This window comes from Amblyomma mixtum, chromosome 1, assembly GCF_055824585.1.
Source record: "Amblyomma mixtum isolate Tamu chromosome 1, ASM5582458v1, whole genome shotgun sequence".
Taxonomy (NCBI): Eukaryota; Metazoa; Arthropoda; class Arachnida; order Ixodida; family Ixodidae; genus Amblyomma; species Amblyomma mixtum.
In genome coordinates, this window is record NC_143012.1 from 270,010,315 (window position 1) to 270,033,209 (window position 22,895).

At 49.3% G+C, this 22,895-nt stretch overlaps 3 protein-coding genes and 1 non-coding gene across 4 annotated transcripts in view; 1 reads left to right on the plus strand and 3 right to left on the minus strand.

Moving 5' to 3' along the window:
• LOC149371665 (solute carrier family 35 member F3-like) overlaps nucleotides 1-5,435 on the minus strand; it is a 317,875-nt gene extending 312,440 nt beyond the window's left edge. Inside the window, exon 1 of the mRNA XM_089565903.1 lies at nucleotides 5,308-5,435. The gene's annotated coding sequence lies outside the window, so the exon portion shown is untranslated. The remainder of the gene's footprint in view (nucleotides 1-5,307) is intronic.
• A 6,367-nt stretch (nucleotides 5,436-11,802) lies between these two features.
• On the minus strand, nucleotides 11,803-11,874 carry TRNAP-CGG (transfer RNA proline (anticodon CGG)). Its single transcript has one exon. It is a non-coding gene; the product is annotated as a tRNA-Pro (tRNA).
• A 169-nt stretch (nucleotides 11,875-12,043) lies between these two features.
• LOC149371669 (reactive oxygen species modulator 1) lies at nucleotides 12,044-15,353 on the plus strand. Its single transcript, XM_089565912.1, has 3 exons — nucleotides 12,044-12,170; nucleotides 13,043-13,180; nucleotides 15,024-15,353. The coding sequence occupies exons 2-3, from the start codon at nucleotides 13,050-13,052 to the stop codon at nucleotides 15,130-15,132; spliced, it is 240 nt and encodes a 79-aa protein (XP_089422038.1). The 5' UTR covers nucleotides 12,044-12,170; nucleotides 13,043-13,049; the 3' UTR covers nucleotides 15,133-15,353.
• A 649-nt stretch (nucleotides 15,354-16,002) lies between these two features.
• Nucleotides 16,003-22,725, minus strand: LOC149371670 (tribbles homolog 2-like). The gene is made up of 4 exons (XM_089565911.1): nucleotides 22,527-22,725; nucleotides 21,305-21,968; nucleotides 17,570-17,862; nucleotides 16,003-17,344 (listed from the first exon to the last, which is right to left on the minus strand). Exons 2-4 carry the CDS (start codon nucleotides 21,572-21,574, stop codon nucleotides 16,885-16,887), a joined length of 1,023 nt encoding a protein of 340 aa, XP_089422037.1. The 5' UTR covers nucleotides 21,575-21,968; nucleotides 22,527-22,725; the 3' UTR covers nucleotides 16,003-16,884.
• Nucleotides 22,726-22,895: the final 170 nt, after the last annotated feature.

Genomic DNA, 22,895 nt, shown 5'->3' on the forward strand with positions numbered 1-22,895 from the left:
CGTTATGTCGCTTTTGTTAGTGCATTTTTTTGTTTATTTCTCTCTCAGGTTGTACATTTACGGGGCGGGCAGTCCGTTTACCGATAGATGATTTTCAACCGATATATTAGAAGGCGCAGTTTGATTAGTTAATCGAATGGTGCGCTTGATAAAGACTTTGTTGTTTTACAGTCTTGTCAATCCGCTAATAGAATCTAATGCTTCGGGGAGACGCAGCGACCTGAAACTGTAGCGGTCACACTGACGTGCGAAACCGGCAAGACGCGGTATATGTCGAGAAGTGACGTGACGCCATGACGTTACGCCAATTGTGCGTTTATGAGGTACGCAGGAATGCTTCGGCATGTGACGCAGACGAAAAACGACACGTAGCCCTACGAAAACTCTGCTTTGGTGATCGTGACGTGTGAGCTGCTAAGCGTTCTCCGATATAGACGGTCGGAGTTTAGTAGCGTGTACTGCACATTTTGTTGCTGACAGAATACGCCTCGCGACGTTTTCTTATGTACATGTATTTTTGTGTGGGTGTATGGAGGGGCGGAGAAGGGGGTGTCATACTAATGTCTCAAGGTGAGCATTGAAGAATGCTCATCGGTAAATGCCGAAGATGAGATGGGGGGGTGTACATTCCTCTTATTGACCCAAGGCACTTAAACATCTGAACATGTAGAAAATATGCAGTATAAAATAAAATGGTTCACGGTATGCCGTGGTTTAAATTAACCGACACGTCTTGATGAAATGAAAGGCGCATCATCTCCCACCTTCTAGGTGTACACCTTAATCACGCAGTGGAGGAAAAAGGGGGGGGGGGGGGGGGGGGGGAGGATGGGAGTGAAAGAAGGAAAGAAAGACGGGCCGTAGTGGAGGGCTCCGTATTAATTTCAACCATTTGGGGATATTTAATATGGACTGACATCCCACTGCACATGAGCGTCTTTTGCATTTCGCCTCTATCTAAACGAGGCAGCCGCGGCCAGGTTCGAACCCGAGTACTCCTGAGCCTACGTGGTGCGTATTTTAGTAAGTGCTCGTTAACGTAGATCATTCATATCACAGCTCCCTCTACAAACATTCCCGTCGCATAACTCGTACCCCGCTTCCGGCTCCGGGGCCCGGTTTTAGAGCCTTAAAGGCCCGGCCCACATTTGGTAGCTCCCAATAATGTTGCACTGCTCACATGATTGGTTTGCCGAGAACATGGCCAGCCCTCCAGCTTCCGTAGGGCAAAACGCCCTTTCCATTGCAAAATAAAAGTAAAAACAAACACAAATACACATTCGTGCCAGTATGTGCGCGAATCGGTACAGCGGGGCGGGGGACACCCGTACTTCCTGGCGCGTTCGCGAGCGGCCGCGTTCCGAGAAAGGAGACACTTCGCTTTGAGCGCTCCCAGCCGCGTTCCGATGACCCCGCGTACACTAACGATCCCTTACATCGTCGCTTTCGTTCTCTCTTAAAAATTAAATTCCTGTTGATTGGTGGCAGCGTTGTCGGCAGCTTCAAGAAGACACCGTCAGTTTTTCCGGGTGTTCACTATCTACTGCCTTGCCGCCGCCCTGCAGCCCTCTAATCTCATCGCAAGATATTTCTTAGACAGCGTCTTCGCGGAACTGATAACTTCTCCTGACGGGTCACTTGTTGCCATGCGTGCGACATTGACGACACGCTGTGCGTCGCTACCTCCACGCGACCTAAGCGTTCTGCCCTGTATAAAGTGTCAGAGGCAGAGCAGAAGAGGCAAGAAAAGAGAAATAAAATACGGACGAAAAAACTATTCTTCCTTGATTCGTTGAGAAAGTCATTCTCTTTTCTTATCTACAGCTTGCTCACGCTACCATATCTACTTTTAATGCGTTAGCATTGTAAGTCGTATGGAGCCAAAATGCATCGTCGGTCATAAAATTCGCCGATTGGCAAGTGACGTCAGCAGATCGGAACATTGCCATTGGCTGGAGGGAAGTGACGCCTGGTGAGGTCACTTCGGTAGAGGCATCAGCCGCTGCTAATTCTGCATTGCCAACATAAGGGAATTACGTGTCCTTGTGAATTTTTTTTTCACGTGCCACATACCATATCTGTGTCCTTGTGTTTTGCGCTGTTTTAAAGAATAAAAGCAGGGTTGTACTCCTATCGGAGAACTCCACGTTGAGTTGAAGACTATCTTTCAAAATGCTTAGCTTCTTCTGGAATTATAGTAATAGGCTGTTAGCTGATTGTAGACAGTAAACGAGTTTCCTGATAAATACTCACGTGTTCGCTGAGAACACAAGTATGTGGTCAGAGAGCGGAACGTTACGGAAAATTTCTTGTGCTTGGAAGGGCCTGCATCTTTTATCATGGCCCAATATTTGGAGCTTTGGTATTGATCTAATAAATTATGACTCGTGAATATGAGCGCGCACTGAGGTGTTGTTCAGGTTCGTAAGTAATTGGTAAGTAATGGGCAGAGGAAGTGAATGATATGAAGATCGTCGCCATGTCCTTAAACTGTATGTTATATTTTTATAAGTATTCGCAGCAGTGTGTGCTGGTATGAGGTTAGAGTTGCTGCAATGTCCTGCCCGTCCGCTGCGACTATAAGAGACGCTCCATCGTGCTAGGTGGTGAGGGCGTTGGTGCAGTCTTCTTCTCTCCCTGTCTTCACCTTTTGTGTTTATTTTGGACTGTATCAGTGTTTAGGAGAGCGTCACTTTAGAACTTGAGACGGGCGTAGGAGTCTGCTACCACTGCGGTTAGAGAGCGTCCAGAATGGAGCTATCATGTGCATAGTTATTAGTGAAGTTATATTGCTCCTTGTAGCGAGGCGAGCGTCCGACTGCGTTTCTGCTCTTCTGGAGTCAATGTTCAATGCTGCAAGCCTGTGACTCAGAACAGCGGGTCCCATGACGGTGCGCCGTACAGCATGCGAGGAAGCGGAGAGATGTCTTGTGGTAATGTCGCAGACCTGTAGACATGTTCCTCACATCTTGACGGAGTGCCTTTGTGTGTACAATAATGTTATCTTTTAGTGCACTGTAAATCATGCTTGCGTATTCAGCTTTCAGGCGTTATATGACGATAAAGATGACACAGTGCAGATGGTGCATGACCCTAAGTTTACTGAACCGGCAGCAGACATACCAGCTCGTACATGGAAGGCACCGCGAAAACATCAGTTTTTTCTTAAGGGTACACCTGTTTACCGGCCAGGTTTGAGGCTTTTTTAGTGGCTTAACTCACACCGTTGCTTAACTTAAGTGGCTTAACTCACACAGTGTCACACCGTTGGATTCTTCAACTGCGGAAACCCCATTGCGCTTTGCACTGCCAACCTGCTGAAATAAAGAGTACAGTACCAGCGTACAGGAAAAGAGTACAAGAGTACAGGACAAGAACGTTGTTAACACGAATCCAGCTGTAGTATTATTTTGCCTTGTGTCCAGTGTCGTTCGTGGTTATGCTATATATACCTAATGTGCCAGATGAGCTCCTGAATCCTAGCAACAACATGTGAGTGTATGATGTCACCTTTCCACATGTTCTGCAAGGAAACCGGTGCACAACCAAATGATTAAACGTCGGTGCAGATGTGCGGGAGAGTCAGAATGGCGTATAGTTTTCCAAATAAATTTTTCAAGGCAGTGTTCAAGCCGGCAGGGTAGAGAATATGTTTTTCAGAGATCCGAAGAGAAGTACGATGCTGTGCGCAGTTGAGATGCCGTCCTCTACCTTTATCTGAATGCTGCGGTCGATAAGAGAGGCTTCGATTGTCGAGTAGCCAGCCGATGGTGTGATGCGGTTTTCGGTAACGGCGTAGTGTGTTACACTATAAAAATCGCTTACGTGTGTCGGCGTTGACGATTGAACAGAATTGAGTGGTGTTCGACTGCTTTGGTCTCCGCGTGAGTGCAACATAGCATTCTGACGTCAAATTGAACGATCTTGTTGCTTCTACGTGTCACAACAATCTGTTAACCTGTTGAGGGCCATCTTTTCCAGGAGTTCATCGACACATGTTGGTATGAGGTTAGCTGCATAATTTTCGTTTCTTTTTAAGCCTTCAAATAATAAAAAAAAAGTTTTTCACCGCCGCCAGGTTAGGGCTGGTGGGGTTCATGCAAGCGTGTCTTTTTGCCTGGTGGCGTGGCCGGATAATGATCGGCAGAATCAACTCTTGCTTTTGCGAGGTGGCTGCTTGTCCAGAAAAACCGAATTAATGATGAGCACATTTGACTATGGCCGGAACACCACAGTAATGAATGCCTTGTAATTTAATGCACATGCCAACAATTCAGTTGACAGTGAGCTCGAGTCATTAGCGTTAGCCGAGCATTTATGTACGGACAGAAATACAATATGATAAGAAGGTGGGACGAAAGCTATTTCAGATTTAAACACGCTAACAAGCTTCTGCGATAAACGTACTGCTTCCGCAAACGTAGAAAGAGTGGTGAAACTGCCCATTGCGACAGTGACTTAATGACACTACCCAGCGCCTACCCACCGCTGTTCCCTTTCTTAAATATCTACTATAACGTACTGCTGAAATCGAATTTCTGGATGAACCCAACTCGACAAACGCGATACACCAGTACTAAAACTGGGCTTGTTGAAACGGACTTAAATAAAAAAACAAAGATAATTCTTGATCCTTGACAGACAGACCGCATAGAAAAACGGGGTCCCGTTCTGAGACGTGTGCCAACAGGAGTGGGTGTAAAAGTTATGTTCTCTGAAAAAAGAGGTACCGTCTCTTGGCGGTTCTGTGATGGAACACCATTTTATATTTTTGATTTGGGTATGTCCGTGTACTGTGCGATATCAGTGCACGTAAAAGAACCCCAGGTGGTCGAAATTTTCAGAGCCCTCCACTACGGCGTCTCTCATAGCCTTAGTCGCTTTGGGACGTTAAACCCCATAAACCAAACCAAACCATTCCTTCTTTCTTTCATTCTTTTCATCCATCTTTCTTTCCTCCTCTCTTTCGTTCTTTCTCTGTTCTTTTCCTCCCTTGGTTTATGCTCATTCACAATACATATCCTCAGTTGCGAGCCAGCGCCTGTGTTTGTAGTTTCGTTTTTCGCCTGTGAACGTCGTCTCGTACTTTCCGATATATTAATGTTTTATTGTTTTTCTTTTGCGCTGATTTCCTCAAGCTTCGTTTGCTCCTATCTTGTCCAGTCTTCGCTGTTATTGTACAATATATGCCGAGAGTAAACAGTGTTTTTCCTTGGAAGCCCGCGTGACGGACACCGACATGTTCCTTTGAGGATCTTGGCTCCCGGCCGACACTCTCGAGGATAAAGTGAGATATAGCTCGCTTACCGGCTGAGACACCCGTCGATGGCGGAGAGAGGCGTTCGGCATACCCTTCGGCACACCAAAGGCTCTGCGCACGGCTGGGGGTTTACATATATGACCGAACAGCGAGCTTGCTTTAGTCCTTTCTTCGGACACCGCTACTCCCAGGTCGGAGACACAAAGGGGGGTTAACTTTTCAGACGGCCGATCGATGTAGATTACTTCAGACGCTCTTGCATGCTTGATTTGTTCTCTTTCGGCTCGCGCTTAGCAACAAAAACTTTCCGCACAAAAAGCATGGCTCGGTTATGGTGCGGGCAACGCACTCAGTCAATAGTCGCATATGACTGATTACGGTATTGTCTCCCCGTTTCTCTATTCTCGCCAGAAAGGGCAAGGTCAAGCTGCTCATGTCGAAACGGAAGGGGGAAACCCACACGACTTTTTAAGATGAAGAAATTACAGACAGTACTTATACAAGTGCGAATTGTCTTGACGGTCACGGGCTGTCCCGGCCCTTCGGAAACAAGCTGCTTACTTGAGCCGCTTGAAATATCCTACGCCATTTGAAAGCTTGGTTAAAAGTCGTTGTCATGTCCGTGCTGTAGAAAGGGATTTGATGCGCTGAGATGATGACTACGTCGAAGATCTCTCCTTTAACTTCTCGAGGGAGCTGCATTGGAAGCTAATGTTGTTGTTCGTGTTCCCCTCTTTAGAAATGGAACATGTTGCGGTTGTCGTTGTTGTCCTCAAGAAGATAATGGCGCGTACCCACTGCGATGGTACATATCCACAACAGGAAACGCATTCTTTCCGGACCATCCTCTTTGTCGTCGTGCTTCCTTTCTTTTTCCTTCATCTGCTTCAAATTGATCGAAGCACCACCACATATAGTGTACGCTGCAAACATGGCCGTACTGGTTCTAGCGTACGTTATCCAATAGTCGGGGGAGGAGGGGGGGGGGGAGGGGGGACTTAGGGGGAGGTAGAGTGCCTGACTTCTAGCATTCCCATGGGACCTCGAAGTAAAGGCGATATCTGCACGGAATGAATTTCACATTGCATTACTTGCAACCACCCCGCTTCTCTAGCGTACCCCGATATGTCAGCACACGGAGGTTTCACGACGCTAGCTGCACGCCACCCTTTCTGCGAAGTAGACGGCGCCACCGTCGTCACCCTAGAATGTCGTGATGGGATGTCAACGAAAAAGCTTGCCCTATCTTTCACCAGTACAGGTGTCACCTTTCAAAGCATGCGTTTTCGGCCGCGGCATTTGGTAAAACTGGGCCGTTTTGTCAACAATGCCACACCTTTTTTTTTCCGCTGCTGTTAGGTTCCCAAGGCATTTTCGGTGGAGGGTTACATGGGAGCCAGGAGGTCTGGTGACGCTCTTCCAACTCAGCGCTTACGGCAGCGCGAGCCTTTCGACTCCGGCGTTGAGTTTACGGTGCCTCCTCGTTCGTATAATGGAGTTACGCCGTTACGGCTTTTCGTTGTATCTGAGACGCAGTCCCTTGCCCTAATGCATAATTTGACGGTAGCAGCGCGCTCGTTCGTAATAAGCGAGCGTTCGTTATAACTGCAGCCGTGAACGTGGCTCACTGTCGACTCTCTGTCTCTGTGTGTGTGTATGCGTGTGTGTGTGCGTGTGTGTGTGTGCGTGCGTGCGTGCGTGTGTGTGTGTGTGTGTGTGTGTGTGTGTGTGTGTGTGTGTGTGTGTGTGTGTGTGTGTGTGTGTGTGTGTGTGTGTGTGTGTGTGTGTGTGTGTGTGTGTGTGTGTGTCCAGCAAATTCCCTGCAATATATTTGGCACGTCGCTTTTATGAAATGCATATACATTGTAGTCAGAAATTCAGCCCCCAGCATCTAACCTGAAGCCACTTAAGAGGCTGCCTGTCCAATAGATGTGCTTACTGCTGCAACTGTTATTGACAAAATGACTACAGTGAATAAGTGCGCCTTCTCGATTCTATACTTTCATATCGATTCATTCCTCTTTGCTGCTTTAGACACTTTCGGCTGAAGAGCACATTACTACTGCTATATCAGTACAGGCGCCATGAGTGCTGCCTATGGGAGATTTTCACGTGACGTCAATGATGTCATTCTGTTGTACGGCGTGCAGCTTCAGGTGTGGAGGGAAGAACAGGTGCCGATAAGCCTATTTGACGTGCACGATGTTCTTTCGCAGTGTTTCGTGTACAGCAAAATGGCGGCCACGGTGACGTCAGAAAGCCACCTTGCAATAGGTTCTTGAAATAGTATTGCGGTTCGCCTGGCCGCGCTCTCTGACGTTGATGTGGCAAGAATTCATGTTGTCGCCTTGTCGCTGCCAAGATTTCTCAACTTCGTGGATTACGTCTGTGTCGGTGGCGGTGACGGATGTTTCTGCAGCTGTAATGACTGTTATTGAGTGGCGATACGGGAACGAGCACATCTTCGGCGCCAATCCAGTACGGAACAAGTGCGCGTACGCATTGACTGCGCGTTACAGACAAGCGCTACAAAGGCCAGTTTCGAAGTGTAGCTAATTGCAATTGTTCATTAGCCCCTGAATTGCCACGACACTGTAGAAACCACATTTTGTGAGTCGCAGTCCTTAAGAAGTGTTACAGAAACATTCGGTTGTTCGACTCGATGAAAGTGCCTCAACGCGATGCGCTACCGGCGCTTCAGTAATGGCTGAATTAAGGGGCAGGAAATGGCCGCATTCAGAGGAGCCCTCAGAAACTAGCTACCCAGCATTCAAGGTACCGAATGCGCTTGTTTTGATCGCATCCAAGCTGGAATTATTTATAGCATCGCCCTCTTGCTGCTCGATAAACAGCAAGCGTTTCTTTCCATTTGAGTGCACGTCAGTATAGGGAAAGAAAACATCGCACAGAAGAGAATGAATACAAATAATGTAGCTTCCGGAACCCATGGTTCAAGGCTGTATCACCCAAACTTCAAAGTTCTGCACTTAAGAAATAATTATACCGCGTTATATTATGCTTTAATTTTTTTTTTTGCACCACTGCTCTTGGAAGATAATTAAGCCACGGAGGCCGCCAGGGCTCAAGGGTTCCCGGATGTCTGGTTCACCATCCTCACTACTTTCATTGCTTATAATAAATTCTTCAATCAATCAGTAGTTATGGTGCTCGGCTGCTGACCCGAAAGATGCGGGTTCGATCCCGGCCGCGGCGGTTGAATTTCTTTGGAGGAGAAATTCTAGAGGCCCGTGCACTGTGCGATGTCAGTGCACGTTAAAGAACCCTAGGTGGGCGATATTTCCGGAGCCCTCCACTACGGCGTCTCTCATAGCCTTAGTCGCTTTGGGACGTTAAACCCCATAAACCAAACCAAACCAATAAGTCAAGCTTCCAACAAAGCACCAAACGCTTGTTCTGTGCCTGCAGTAACTGTCAGCAGTTGCAACTTGGGAGAACTTGTACACACCTGGAAATTTATTCGGCATGTGCGCTGGGCTTCTCAGGTCGTTGGGCTTCTCGCCAAGCCCAATGACCTGAGAAGCCCAGCGCACATGCCGACTAAATTTCCAGGAGTTCAGCATGGTTTTTGTAAGAAAAATTTCTGGAGAATTTTTTCAATGTACTGTGTAGGAGCTGAGTTGTCCGTAGTCAAAATTTTAATTTCATCGTATTTGCGGCTTTCCCTCCCATCTCGTCCCTTTGTGCCTGCTAAAAGGTCGGCGCTCCACCGCCGGCTGCCGACGCGCGAGGGAATTCCCCGGGAGGCGGAGCTCCCTGAACCGCCGGAGCGACGCGGCTCACTGACCGCGGCCATCGCACTTGCGTGACGTCTGAAAGAACCTAACCAATAGCCATTTCTTTAGTGACATACGCACACGCGTGGGACGGAGGAGGGCACCAGTGGAAAAAAAAGGCGTAAAGGGCTCGCTAACTTTCGCGCGCGGTTGTGTGTTCTCTGCTGCGTCTAAAAGTGTATTATTTTGCTCAGGTATCCATGACTACACAATGTAGTAATTGCTTCCTCAAGAGATGTTTCATAGCTCATTTAAACGGTCTAATTTACGAAATCGCCTTAAAAAAAGAAAAAGGAAAGGAAAACAAAAGGCGCGGTGCAACAACTGAAATGAAAATAATCTGTAAAGGAAACACGCAGTATCTGTCTAACACATCTCGGTGGACACCTGAACCAGAGGGAAGGCGCATAACTGCCCTCTTTGAACAGTGGACACCTCAATCGTGCTTTAAGCTACATGGCGGCGGTAGTGACAGATGTGCGCTGCATGCTTTAAGTATTGCTTCGGCGAAAATCCTATGCTTACGTGCGCCAATATTTTATTATGTACTCCGCCTATTAACTATCACTTTTTGCATTTTGTTTGTTCCAACTGCTGCAGTATTATTTCTTGATTCCGTCTGAAAAAGCGACGCCGACGTCATTCACGGAATGAGCGATATTGCCGGTGAAATCTGCATGGAGCCCCGATCGAAATGCGATTAATTGACGTTGAAAATTACACTCACGCATTGGTGTTGAAACGCTCCGAAACAAGTGAACTGCTCGTAAGGGGAAAAGATTGCTCAACACAGACGTCAAGCATAAAGCACTACAGCTACAGATGCAGGCAAGCGCGGCTGGGTTGAATGCCATCGCCGAGAGCACGAAATTGCGAAAGAAATGGCTGCCTTTTCGAGACACGAGACACTTGTTAGAGCTTCTCTACTCCTTTTAACCTTTATATCTTCATTTCTCCCCGAAACCCTGGAGCCACTGCGAGCAGAAGTCATCTGGATTGTGAAACGCACGCGATATCAGGCTCCGCGGTCAGCGACACTTTAGGGGCACGTGGACCCTGCCCGGAGATTTCGAGGCACGACAGAGCCTTTGTGCGGCTCAGTGTTGCGAAGAGATGGACCTATGGGCAGCGCAGACAAACTCGAGCAAACTGCGCGGTAGATTTGCTTGGAGCTAACGGACGGGCAATTAAATAACGAGAGACGAGGCGGCCGCTGTTGCAGCGCTTCCCGAGAAAGCAATAATTGTCGCTATCCGCGCCGCGCGACCGGTAACAAGGAGCGACGACGCGCATCCACCGCAAGCCGCGATTTCACCACTCTCGGAGAGAAAGAGAGAGATGGGAAGAGAGAGGAAGAAAGATAAAAAAAAATAGAGAGCGTGATTCGCACCAGCTTTCCTCTCCTTTCTTGGGACCGAACGCGACGCGAACTACGTGGCGAAGGCGACGCAGCCGCTGCGCACAGCAGCGGTTGCATCACTAACGCGAACGAACCAACGCCTCGCTTCGCCATGGGCAGCCGGAGCGATGAAATAGCTCGAACGGTTCCCTTGAAAAACACAGCGAAAGCAAGCGAAAGAGAAGCCCGTTGCAGCTAGCTTGTGCAACAACTCGCCGCCGACGGCTCGGCGGCGCGCGGTGACGAAAGAAGCCGAAGACGACGCAAGAACGCCGCTCGCGCCTGTTCTTGCCGCTGGACGTGGTCCTTGCGCGCCGGGCACAATCGGCTGATCAATGTGTCGGAATTCTCAGGAGGTTCCATCGGGTCGTCACCGCAATAGGATATACCGGCCGATTCTAGCCGCACATCGCGGACAGGTGCCGCGAGCCGCTCAGAGGGAGAGTGGCGGCGGCGGTCGTGCAACAGGTGCACTTGCGAAACACAGAGTACGCATTAAGCGACTTGGTTCATCAACCCCCTGGGCTTTGTCCAGAAACGCGGAGTAGTTGAGGATACGCTTTGTACACGTGTCACCGGTCTGGTGAAGAGGAATTGAAAGGCCCAGTATCTTTCTCGTTCTCGTTGGGCGCCCCAACCGCGCCGTGAGGGAAGGTTGGAATGAACGAAGGAAGAGACAGAGTCGCCGTAGTTATCGCCGCATTCATTTCGACCGCCTTGGGTCTATTTGAGGAGAACGAGGAGGGAAAAAATTTTTATTCGAGGACAATGCTAGGGCCAGGACCCAGAAGCCTTTCGCGTTTCGCTTAAATGCGACCGCCGCGGCCGATCCCGCGTCCTCGAGCTCAGCAGCCGAACACCGTAACCACTGAGCCACCGCGGCGGGTCGTGTAACAGTCATGTTCCAGAAGCAATGTTGAGGGGTGAAAGAGGAGAGAGAAAGAATTTACGGGTGCATGAAATAAAAAAAAAAAATTAAGCTTGTTCGCTAATTACACGTGCTTAGTAGAGCCAGTACGATAATTAGCCTGACAAATTATTATACGACTCGAAATGTGTAGGGGAAGCAATAAAATATAATTTCGAGGGGATTCACGCAGCCAGCAATACGCCCATGAAAAAATGCTTCGCAAAATCATAACCATCATCAGCTTGACTACGCACGCCTACTGCAGGGCATAGGTATAGCATAGGCCTATCTCATGTCTCGCCAGCGGCGCCCCGCGTATCCGCGCAAACTTCTTAAGGATATTCCGTTCACCTAACCCTGCAACCCTTGCCTTCAGGTATTAGCACACTGCAGGTGGTACAAGTATGGGTGACAAAAAAAAAGTATAAAAACAAAAAGTGGGCTCAGCCGGGATTTGAACCCGGGACCTCTCGCACCCGAAGCGAGAATCATACCCCTAGACCACTGAGCCACCTTTGGATGCATGCTTATTTTGTCTACTTAAACAAAATTGTGATTTTTATGTACGTTATGGCAGTGAAGTGGTAATAATTACCCAAATGTTCTCAGTGAGTCCTGCTGTAGTATTATGCAGGCTTAATTCTTCTAATTTTATGCGGTTTCAATGCATATTTGCTTCCTTGAATATAAGGAAACTATCGCTAAGGGCATCACACCATGGCCGACTGTTGATTTGCTCTCCGAAAAGGGTTCACCGTTTCTTGAATGTTTTTGTGTGCGCTTGAATAAGGATTCTTCTGTCCCCAGGTATGCTTAATTCGTTGATGCAGACGCAGAAGCGTGCCTCATTAATTCTTTGCTGCAAACTCTTCTCCGAGCGCGTGGTGTCCGCTTGTTTTGTCACATGGCTGCAGTAGCACGATTTCGTTATGTTATTATCGTTTAACTGAGCTTCTCCAGGCTATTTCATCACTTAATTTAGCGTGTGCCCACACCCGAGTAGAACGTGAACGCGTCCTTACTTGTGTTGGGATGGCCGCCGATTTCCCAAGACGGACCAGAAAAGCGCCAAGCTAACTTCAACAGTCACTCCAAAGGGAGAAGCAAAAGCACTGGAGGAGTTTTAAGATTGGAGTGCTTGGCATTGCAGGTGTCGAATTTCTGAAACGTGTCTCGAATTATTTGTAATTAGTAGGGCTTTATGACGGGCTTGTTGGTACATATTCTTATTTGAAAGGCTGTGCGCTAAAAATACGTGCCTGTCGTCTCTATCCTTTTTCCTGTGCACGTCTTTTTAGCGCACAGCCTTTCCAATAGATCATGAATTATTTGTATGCATGCGCCACCACCGCAAGTGATCGCGAATTGCATTTCTTGGTCCAACTAGATTGGTAGTTTCTGCGAGATGCCGTTCGACATTGCATGCGCAGTTATGGGAACGATGCGTTCTGAATTATAGCCCATTATGTGTGTAGGGCGTATCCATCGAAGGTCAAAGCTAAAGAGCTGTCGTACAGCTTGAGAGTCACCTTACGTTAAGCCAACCACTTGAAAGTAAGCCGCCTTTACAGGTGCCCGGTATTCATGCCTAACGCTTGCACGCACGGCTGCATCCTTGCACTGAAACCACAATTGGAGATCGGTTATCAAAACTTGTGTCTCGAACTTTCGGTGTTCAGGAAAGCAATGCCCGTGCCAGTGCAAGGCGCCTACCAGCGAGGCCCAAGCTGCTGGGACCGCGTGAAAATGGGCTTCACGATTGGCTTCTGCGTAGGTATGGCATCAGGAGCGCTCTTCGGAGGTTTTTCAGCTCTCAGGTAAGATGGCCTTCGGCGGCCGTGTACTCCGAAAGCGTGTTCCATTTCGCATTTTTGTGGTATCAAGTTCACTTGGCAATAGGATACTGTTTTGGCGAGTCAAAAGTGGCGAGCGGTACTGATTGAAAGACAAGTGCTGTGCACCTGATCAAATTTTTGCCCGTATCCAATGACTACCGCAACTTATCAACGGTTTCACATTATTTACACCTCTACAGGGCACTCGAGTACCAAATGCGCAGCAGCTTGTATCCTGTTGGTGCTCTCCTGCAGTGATAAAATTTGTGATTGTAAGGGGGAAAAAAACCTAAAATTACATTAAAAGCCATGTGGCAAAGTGTAAAAAACTAAGTGATAGGGGTAGTGTTTCGAGACAGAGAGCATGTGGTTTAGAAAGCAGAAGTCAAGAGGAAGATATGGATTTAGGTGGAATGGATAATGAAGAAAGCAGGTAACAGACACACTGTTTGAATAATAGAAAGTATTCTGAGGAAAGAGAAATGTGGTCACAGGCAGCAGTCAGTTGGGCAGATGAGATACGGAAATTTTCTGGGATAGAGTAGCCGCAGCTGGCCCAGGACAGGGCTACGTGAAGATTTGTGGAAGAACATCCCGGCCACAGTGATAGAATTTCGATGGAGGAGAAATTCTAGAGGCCCGTGTACTGTGCGATGTCAGTGCATGTTAAACAACCCCAGCTGGACGAAATTTCCGGATACCTTCACCACGGTGTCCCTCATAGCCTGAGTCACTTTGGAACGCTGTGACTGCCTGTGCACAACCTACATAGTTAATGACGTGTCGGTGTTTGTGTTGCAGACACCAGTTTTATGACTTTTATGTGCGTCTACTAACCGCGATGCGAGTGCCAGCCAGTGTGGTGTGTGTGTGTGTGTAGACATCACCCGTGAAACTCATTGTATTATGCCATCATCAGCCTTCATTCGCACTTTCCTTTTCCTCCTCTTCCCTTTCCCCTGTGTGGAGTAGCAGGCCAGGGCCATGTAACCACCGGCCGACCTCTCCACCTTTACCTCATTAAAATTCCTTTCTCTCTCTCTCTCTCTAAACCCCCATAAACCTAAGCCATCTTTATCCTGCAGTGGTTGTGACTGGGCAGATATTGGTGCCAGAGTTTCTGGTTTTGCTGTGCTAGTCTTGGTGTCATCTTTACAATTTCATAGCTATTCAGTGTGGCAAGAACATTTAGTAGTATTTTCACTTCTCTCAACTATCTCTCTCCTCTTTCCAGTGCCCATTCATCTTGGATGGTGTTGCATGGAGATTTGCCACACCTATGCATTGTTCCAAATTACTACGCAACAGAATTGGCACTGGCGATCGACTGTTTAAAACAGTGCTTATCATTAGCGCCTTTCACATCATTTTTTGCCTCTCCCTTCTGCTCTCTTTTCGTCTTCACGATGACACCGTACCAACTTGCCCAGCTGTGTCCACTTCTGCATTGTCATTAGCTGCTTGTGGCATGTTTATTTGAAACGCATTTGTGTTGATATTTGTCAGGCATTGTTTCTGTCTGTTATATTTGCACAGTTTCGGTTCAGTTGTGCAGTTTTTGGCGAGCTCCATGCACGACTTCACAGCTGTTTTTGCATTTACAGGAACTACTGAGAAATAGAAGGTTATGTTGTACTCACTAGCGAGATTTAAGCACCAATGACATTTTATTATGTTATGTTGCCTTTCCCATGTAAGTGCTAAATGTTGGCATGGTCGTAATGGATAGCGGCCATCACTTTTAAGGTTGCTGTTTTGGGCTGAGCTTGCCTTTATTTTTTATGCTACATTCTCAAGTTGCACTTTTTTGGTGTGTTGCTTTCAGGTACGGCCTGAGGGGGCGAGAGCTGATCCAGAGCGTTGGCAAAGTGATGCTTCAAGGCGGCGGCACATTCGGGACATTCATGTCTATAGGAACTGCAATAAGATGCTGATATAAAGTGCACAGCAGGAGACTTACTTGATTCATAGCTCTTCCATGCTAAGATGCATTACAAAGCGTCATGCTATGTAGAAAGAAATGTGTTTGCCTGTGCATTATGAAGCCATTCAAAAGACAAAAGTGTACCTTATACCCTTATAAAGAAAAGTTTGTTTGATGCCATTCAGCGTTTAATGAGGCTGCACCTTTAATAAAGGACCACCTGCACTGAAAGCTTGGTCATGTGAATGCAGAAAACACAAGGTGCCGTTTCTTCAGGATCAGAGTAATGGAAAGCACCTGTCTGCTTTTTGTCCAGCAAAAGAGAAAAAGTCCCCTTTCAAGAGCACTTTCATAAGCCATTAGTAAATGTTAATTTATGTTGTTCTGTAGCAGTCAGCACTCTCCACTTAAATTTTGTGTGGGACTGTAGACAATTGTTAAATCATTCAGTGCGGAGCTACCCAAAGCAATGGTTTAAATTTTAGCAAATTGGTGCACATTTCATGGCACAGTGTGACAAGGAATTTGTCCGTGCTTCAAAAAGATTGCAGAGGTTGCTCTGTTTTAAAAAAAAAACTGATTCCTTTTTTTGTTATCTTGGCAGAACAGTCTAGTACGATTCTCTGACCTATACTTTTGTATTATTCCTTAAACTGGGTCTATGTCTGAAGTTGCTTGTAGATATATCTTCTTCAGTGAAGAAATGTTCCCAGTATATTTTTGCTTTCTTTGGTGAAGACTAGACCCACATATGCTATCATGTAATTGGCCAGGCTACTGAACTTGCCTATATACATAAGCTGCCTAATGCTTTCTGGTAGAACTGAGCGTATAGGCTGCTTTTTAGCAGACATGGGACAAGTAGTGAGACAACCACATGTTTGTATGCGACAGAGAGGTACCATGTTTATTATATATACAATGGAATCCCAACTACTACACACATCACTCGAGCAAGAACAAACCACTGACATGCTTTGCATCCACTGAGACAACCCTACCCCTCCCCCTCAATGCACTAGCCTGTTCCGTAAAAGTATTCAATTGTGGGGAGTGCCAATCCCCTGAGTTTACTTAAATAAATTTAGTCGTCACAGACAAGACACAGAAGAAGAGGGACCACAAAAAAACACAACAGTCATTTTTGCACATTCATCAACAGCATTGATCGTAGTAGGTGTAGGAGAGAGTTCATTGGTGCTTTTCGGTCTTCTCTCGACACACACACGATTGCACGGTGCCGTATTCTGCGATTCCCGTCGGCTTTCTCCCCTTTTTTTCGCTCCTCGCTTCGAGTCGATGTGCACGAAGGCAGCTCATGCGTCGGAATGGATAACTATGTGAATGAAAGGCGCCCCCTCTCACCATATGAGACACAAGAGATGATGGGACAGTGGGAAGGTGGCCTGTACAGTAAACGACTCAAAGCTCGAGCAGGAGGCTGCTGTCCGCACACAGCAGCAGCAAAACCTGGTGGTGGGCATCTGCCCTTGACGCAGCTTTGTTGCCTCTTTGGAAGTGCTTAGGAAGAGCCGCCGCCGCCTTTAAGGCCGACAGCTGCAGCTTCTTGTTGGACAATTCACGGGGTAAGGAGAAAAAAAAAAAACAGCTGCAGCGAGGCGGCGCGTCATCGGTCATGGTGGTGGTATAGGAATGGCGGTTCGCGGCGATTGATGCTGCGGCCAACCGGCGGTTGTTGGCGACCCTCCACCCCAGGTGCACGGCAGTGAGATCCCCGGCCAGTGACTAGGTGGTGCGAGCATCAGTCCAGCGCAACACAGTTTGGCACGGTTTGGTCCACGTCAAGCCGCATAAGGCACCCATCGCGATGCGGGCTGCTCTGAGGGATTGTGAACCACGGGTGGGAGAGCAGCTCTTGGGCAGTGAGGCGCTCCGACGGATCACGACGGAGTAGTGACCGTACGAGGCAGCGTGCTCGGGGGCTCAACGACTCCGGCACTGTGAAGTGGCCCCGGCGGATCTTGGCAAACAAGATGCTGGGGTCGCTGTCATGGAAGGGGTAACGACCCACGAGCAACGTGTACAGCATGACGCCAAGGCTCCAGCAGTCAGCTGCCCGGCCACTGTAGCGGCCGCTGGTTGAGCTGCTCAGGATCTCGGGGCTGACGTAGGCAGGACAGCCATGCTTGTCACTCAGGAGGTCGTCTTCGAAGTCCTCCAAGACAACGGCATCCTCCAGTGTCTCCAGCTTGATCCGTGTTCTGCACAAACAAAAAGAACAAAGAATGGCATTAATTCCCAGTATGTGCACCACGTGGCAAGTGGACCCTCAGACTACAGCACACTCAAAATTAATTATTGCTGCTATTAACAGTGAGGTTTGTGTGCGTTTTTAAAAATGGGATTAAGAACTAGCCCTGCACTTCAATGTACAGGTGACTGACTGCTGTGCAAGGTGCAAGCATGCCGGCACTTTTGGCACTCACCGTTCGGGGTCCTCGAAGACAAACTTGCGGAGCTTGAGGTCTCGCAGAACCACACCGGCATTGTGGCAGGCGTGCACTGCCGAGGCCACTTGACGGAAGAGACTGAGCGCCTCAGACTCCCGCAGCCGCCGCTTGGAGCGCACGTACGAGTGGAGGTCGCCGTACGACCGCTTGAAGAAGATGTAGCACTGTGACTCGCCCAGAAGCACCTCTTCCACCTGGTTGACGTGGTCATGGCCGTCGAGGCGCAGGTGCGCCGCCAGAGCTTGTTGCCACCGGTCAATGGGGATAACCTGGACAAAGGTGAGTGAGCCATGAGGCGCAAGGCATGGGACGTTTGAAGTGGCTAAAGAAGAACCATGCTATTTGGCACTAAGTAAGGAAACTACAGTCGGATACAGCTCAAGAAAGAAGCTGCAGATGCCCCTCAAAGGAGGCCCTCTAGCCACTGGCGTGAAGAGATTTTCATGATGCCACGGTCAATCCTAATAAGCTCAGGTCATTCCACACTGAACTGCCACCCCCTTGCGATTTCAAGCTAGCAGGTCCAAGGGGAGTGACTGGTCAAAGGGGAGAATCTGTTGATGCCACTGGCTGGAGGTGCTCCTTCGAGGGGCATTTGCCCCTTTGTTCTAGAGTTTTAGCCAATTATAGGCTGCACTGGCAAGCTGCATCACTGCTGATACCATTTTAGTACTTCTCCCAAGGTCTCGCAGCTAACAAAGCTCTGCAGGTCACCGTTTGATGCTGCCACTACACATGAATTTTAACGCAATTATGATTGGAATTCAATACACTTTTCACTTTGCTCACTTATTGTTTGTTTGTTTTGTTCGTTCACTTTGTTTAATCTTCTTCTAGGGAGCCTTTAGAAAGCCGCCTCTAGGCATTTCACTGCAGTAGTTTTGCTATAATGTTATAGTGCACAAGAGGGTTAGGTCTAAAACTGTGCGATTATGACGATGTGTCTGTCCTATGCACAAAGAACAGTGCTTACATTTATGCACGGCTCAAATCCTCAAAACACTGCACAGCTACAGCCCCATAGTAAAAATGCCATAAGTAAACACCAGATCCAGAAGTAAACACTTATAAATAGCACTTTCATGTCCATTAAATTCTCTCATGCTCTTTACGGGCCACGCAAGGACACCGTCCAAACATAATTTCAATCCTCAGTCCATACCAGAGCCCTCCTGCATTCCTTGCACATATATATATATATAGTAAAACATGTTCCTGGAAGCGTTAAAAACAAATGCAGAATGCTGCCACAAGCATGTGCACAGAGCAGTTCAGTGAATAATAAAGCGGCACCATTACTACACTAAGACAGCCCTCAAGTGTTCGTGTATCACATGGCATGCTTGGAACAATAAAAACTATCGCGATATGCTCTCTTGTTCCCATGGCGTAATCGCACGACCGCTCGCTTCCTAAAAGCACAACTGTGAACGGGCATATTGTACACTGTTCAGTGAGCACGAGCACAATTTCACTGCTGCAAGGAAGCCAATTACAGTGCTAACGAAGCAGCCTAGCGATTACTATTTATTGGATGCTTAGTAATCGAGAGCGTACGCAGTAGACAGCGCGGACCGGTCGCATTGAAGAGCTCTCCGTGAGCACGCCGGACAGGTCATGATGTCAACCCAAGGTCGCAAGAACGTAGCCACAAGCCTGACAGTGCTCGAGCGAAGGTTATCGTCGGATTGCGACAAACAGCGGCTGCTTCCGATACTCGAGCGCCCAGGGACCCCCGGCGGACGTTTGCTGCAGATTGCGCACACTCGGCGGCGGCGGCCGAATCCTGCGGCTGCACTGCCGCCGAACAGCCACGATAGCGGCGATAGGTAGAAACGATTGCATCACTGCCTGCAACGGAGCTGCGCGCCATAGCTAGCTAGCTGCCGCGTTTGGGCAACTCCGGCCAACGCGTTTCCGCTCCCTCTGTGGACACGTGTTCGGTTCAACTGCACCGGTCCGCGCTGCCAACGCGCGGAAAGGAGAGACTGCACGGCACAACTTCTCCCTCGATCATCTCTCTTTTTTTTTTTTTTTTTCGCGCACTCTACCCCCTTTGCTTCGGGCATTTTCTCCCGATATAGCGGTGCCAGGTTAATTGCGAATGTCAAACTGCGCCGCGCCCGTCACGCGCAGCGGGTCCTGATGCAACCCAAAAGCGTCAACACGGCGAGGAGACCAACAGCTGCGTTATTAAACGACCATCAGGATGAAGGCAGGAATAATAAAAAAAAAAACTAGCGAGCAGATTAATTTTTTTTTTTGTCTGCACCGTTTATCGTAGGTCTCCACATCATTGCACTCACAGAAACCCGCGGGATGGTCGAAACACGCTTACGCGCGCACGCGTACGGTTTCGCACTTTTCGGACTGAAATAAGCGATGTATTATAAGCGATTTTAATCGCCAAGAAGCCGCGCAAGGAAGGCGTACACGCTCCTTCTACGGCCCGCCTGCAATTCGGCGGGCGGCATTTTCCTAAATAATTCCGGTTCGTGAGCGTTTCCAGCTGCTCAGGGGCGCCTAGCAGCTGTGTCCGGGATTGGCCGCTACGGGCCGGATCCGGCGTAACGGGGGTCCTCCCTTCAGTTCCGGCCGGAGCCGATTCGCCTGCGCGACGGGGGCGCGTTCTCTTTGTTCTCGCGAGGGAAGCACCGCACAGGCATTCCATCGCCACGAAATGGCATTACGCGCGTGTGCCGCGAAGACACACGAGGGGTGGGTGAGTAACTCGAGCGACGAAAGAGGTTGAGTCAAACGGCAGCGTTGCCGCAAGACAGGATGCTACGCGTAAACACGCAGCACGATTGGGCATCGCGGGATGCAAGAGTGCGGCCCCGCGCTGACAGACAGAAAAAAGCGGCGCGCGCTCTTCCTGTCCCGATATAGTCGTGCCCGGGGCCGAAAACCAGCGCCCACGTCACGCTCGGGGCGCAACCGGCGGTTCGCATTTAGCCGCTTTTGCGGGCTCTGGAATCCGGCCAGGGCCCCGGGTCCTCTCGATTTATCTGCGCGCCTGAAAGGGGGATGCGCGAGGGGAGAGGCCCTGCGCCACAGCAACAACAGTGTCCTCGCGAAATGAATCAGAGCGATGAGCAGCTTTCCCAAAACGACTCCCGTGCGCGTCTTTTTAACCGTTGTGGCGCGCAAGGTACCGCGCACACCGGCGGTGCGGCACCCTGAAAATAGCCGGAGCGCGCGCCGCCGCCGCCGGGTCGACAACCTGTTGCCTCTCAAAGGGGTTACCGCCGCCGCCATAGCGGCCAACTCGTCAATTCTTTTTCTTTCGGTCGCCACCAAAGAAAACCAAAACAAGGCGGAAGTCCCGCCGCTCGCTGGCGAGGTCGCCCGGCCCCCCTTGGACAATGGGGTGCCGTGCGGCGCGGCGACGCTTTTGTCCGGGACAGAAGCTACAGCGGCCACTATTTACTGGTAAATGCGGGCCGCGGCTGGTGCAACGCAACGCTATTTGTGCGTAAGACGCGACAAGTCCCGTAATGCCCGTTTGCTGCAGAGAAAGAAACACGGCTGCAATAAAGCATCCGCTGGAATTTCCATCGCGCGTTAAAGCCACTTCGTAAACGGCTGGCGATCAACAGGAAAACGGCAACAGCTCTCACGGCCGGAAAGCTTCACGCGCAAAAATAAAGCAAAGCAGAGCTGGGCCCGGAGAGGAAAAAAGAAAGGCGCGTGACGCAAAGCGAAGCTCACCTTGCAGGAAAATTCCTCCTGCGTCTGCACGTTGATGCTTCTGTACATGGCACTGCCTTCGAGTTGGTCCAAAAGAATGTACCGCCCGCCGACCAGGCTGGCGGAAAAAGGCTCCCGATTGCAGGGGAACACGGGCGGAGTGGCAGGCTGAAGATTTGGGCTGAGGCCCCCGGCGCTCCCGAGACAGGAGCCATCGGGAGCCTTGTCGAAGCTGTGCGGCCTTTTCTCCTGGGCCACTTGAATATCCACCGAGAGACGTGCCACACTCATGCCGATCACCGGACGAACAGCGCTGGTTTCAACGCTGGCACACGGGCTTCTTTCTCAAACGAGCGTTGAAGATAGCCGACGTCGGCTGCTTTTATCCGAGGCACAGCCGCTTGCGCTTGGTCGGCCCACTGGCTTCCTCGCCTCTTGTTTCAGTACGTCGTAACAAACATCGTTTCGGTTGCGAAAATTCGGCGGTTTCGAGATGCGGTGCGCCGCGCGAAGAATGCCAGCTGCTCCTCAATGGTGTCAACGAAGAACGAAGGGCAACTTGCGTCCCGATGCGGCAACAGCGCGCCCACGTCGGCGAACAATGACTCCGTGAACTAGTTTTGTGAGGTGGGGTTGGTCGCGTCGGTTGTCGTTTTTAGGCGTCTGCGAGTTGACTCCTTCCAAGCTGCAAGGTAGAGAAAAAGAGAGATGAAAACACCGGCAAACACAGGAAAACGGCGGGCTTGCGCCGACACAACAAACAGACAAAAGGCCCGCCCGTTGAGGAAATGATACGCGTGGCATCTCACTCGGTTTACATAGCGGCACACGTGTCCACATACACAACAGCAGACCTGCATCCAAGCACAAAAATTGCGCACCCGTTCACAGCGGAGCAGAGGACGCATCAAACATCCAGCGGAGTCCGAACAACAAGCGCGAAGCGAAGCCTTGTGCGTCGGACGAGAGCTTGTTTTCAAGGATGAGAGAAAGACTCGATAGAGCGCAGCGACGCTGGGCGCTATCTGTTTCGATCAATAACGCAATGTTTTCCCGGAGGCGAACGTTCAAAATATGGTTGTTTCAGCTCACTAGACACTGTGACACCAAAAAGTTAAACGTGACATAACGGACTAAAAGCGCTGGGCGAATTTCAGTGGCCTTATGGAGAAACTAATTCCAACGGGGAAAAAGCAACTGCGACGATTCGCGAGCACTGGGGAGGAAGGCAGAAAATACGCACCTTGATCGGCGTTATTTCCCGGCAGGGTGGCAGCATATGATGGCTTGTAAGTTATTCCAATGTGCAGTCGTCTTCGTGATGTGCCGAGACCAACCGACGGCAATAGCCAACGTGCCGGCCTACCCCACACAGGAACAACTACAAACTATGGAAAGGCAACTTACGCACCGCCATTGTGCAACGCGAAAGCAGACGCGGAGGGATACAAAAGGAGGAGGCGTCAGGACGGTTCCCACCCCGGAAGAACCTATGACGTCAATATAATTTATGCACTTTTAGCAACTCTAGCTTACTCGGTTAGGTCCTAATTATATTCAATAAACGCTTGTTCACAATAATAGCTTCTGAACGTCTTGTTTGAAGAAAATA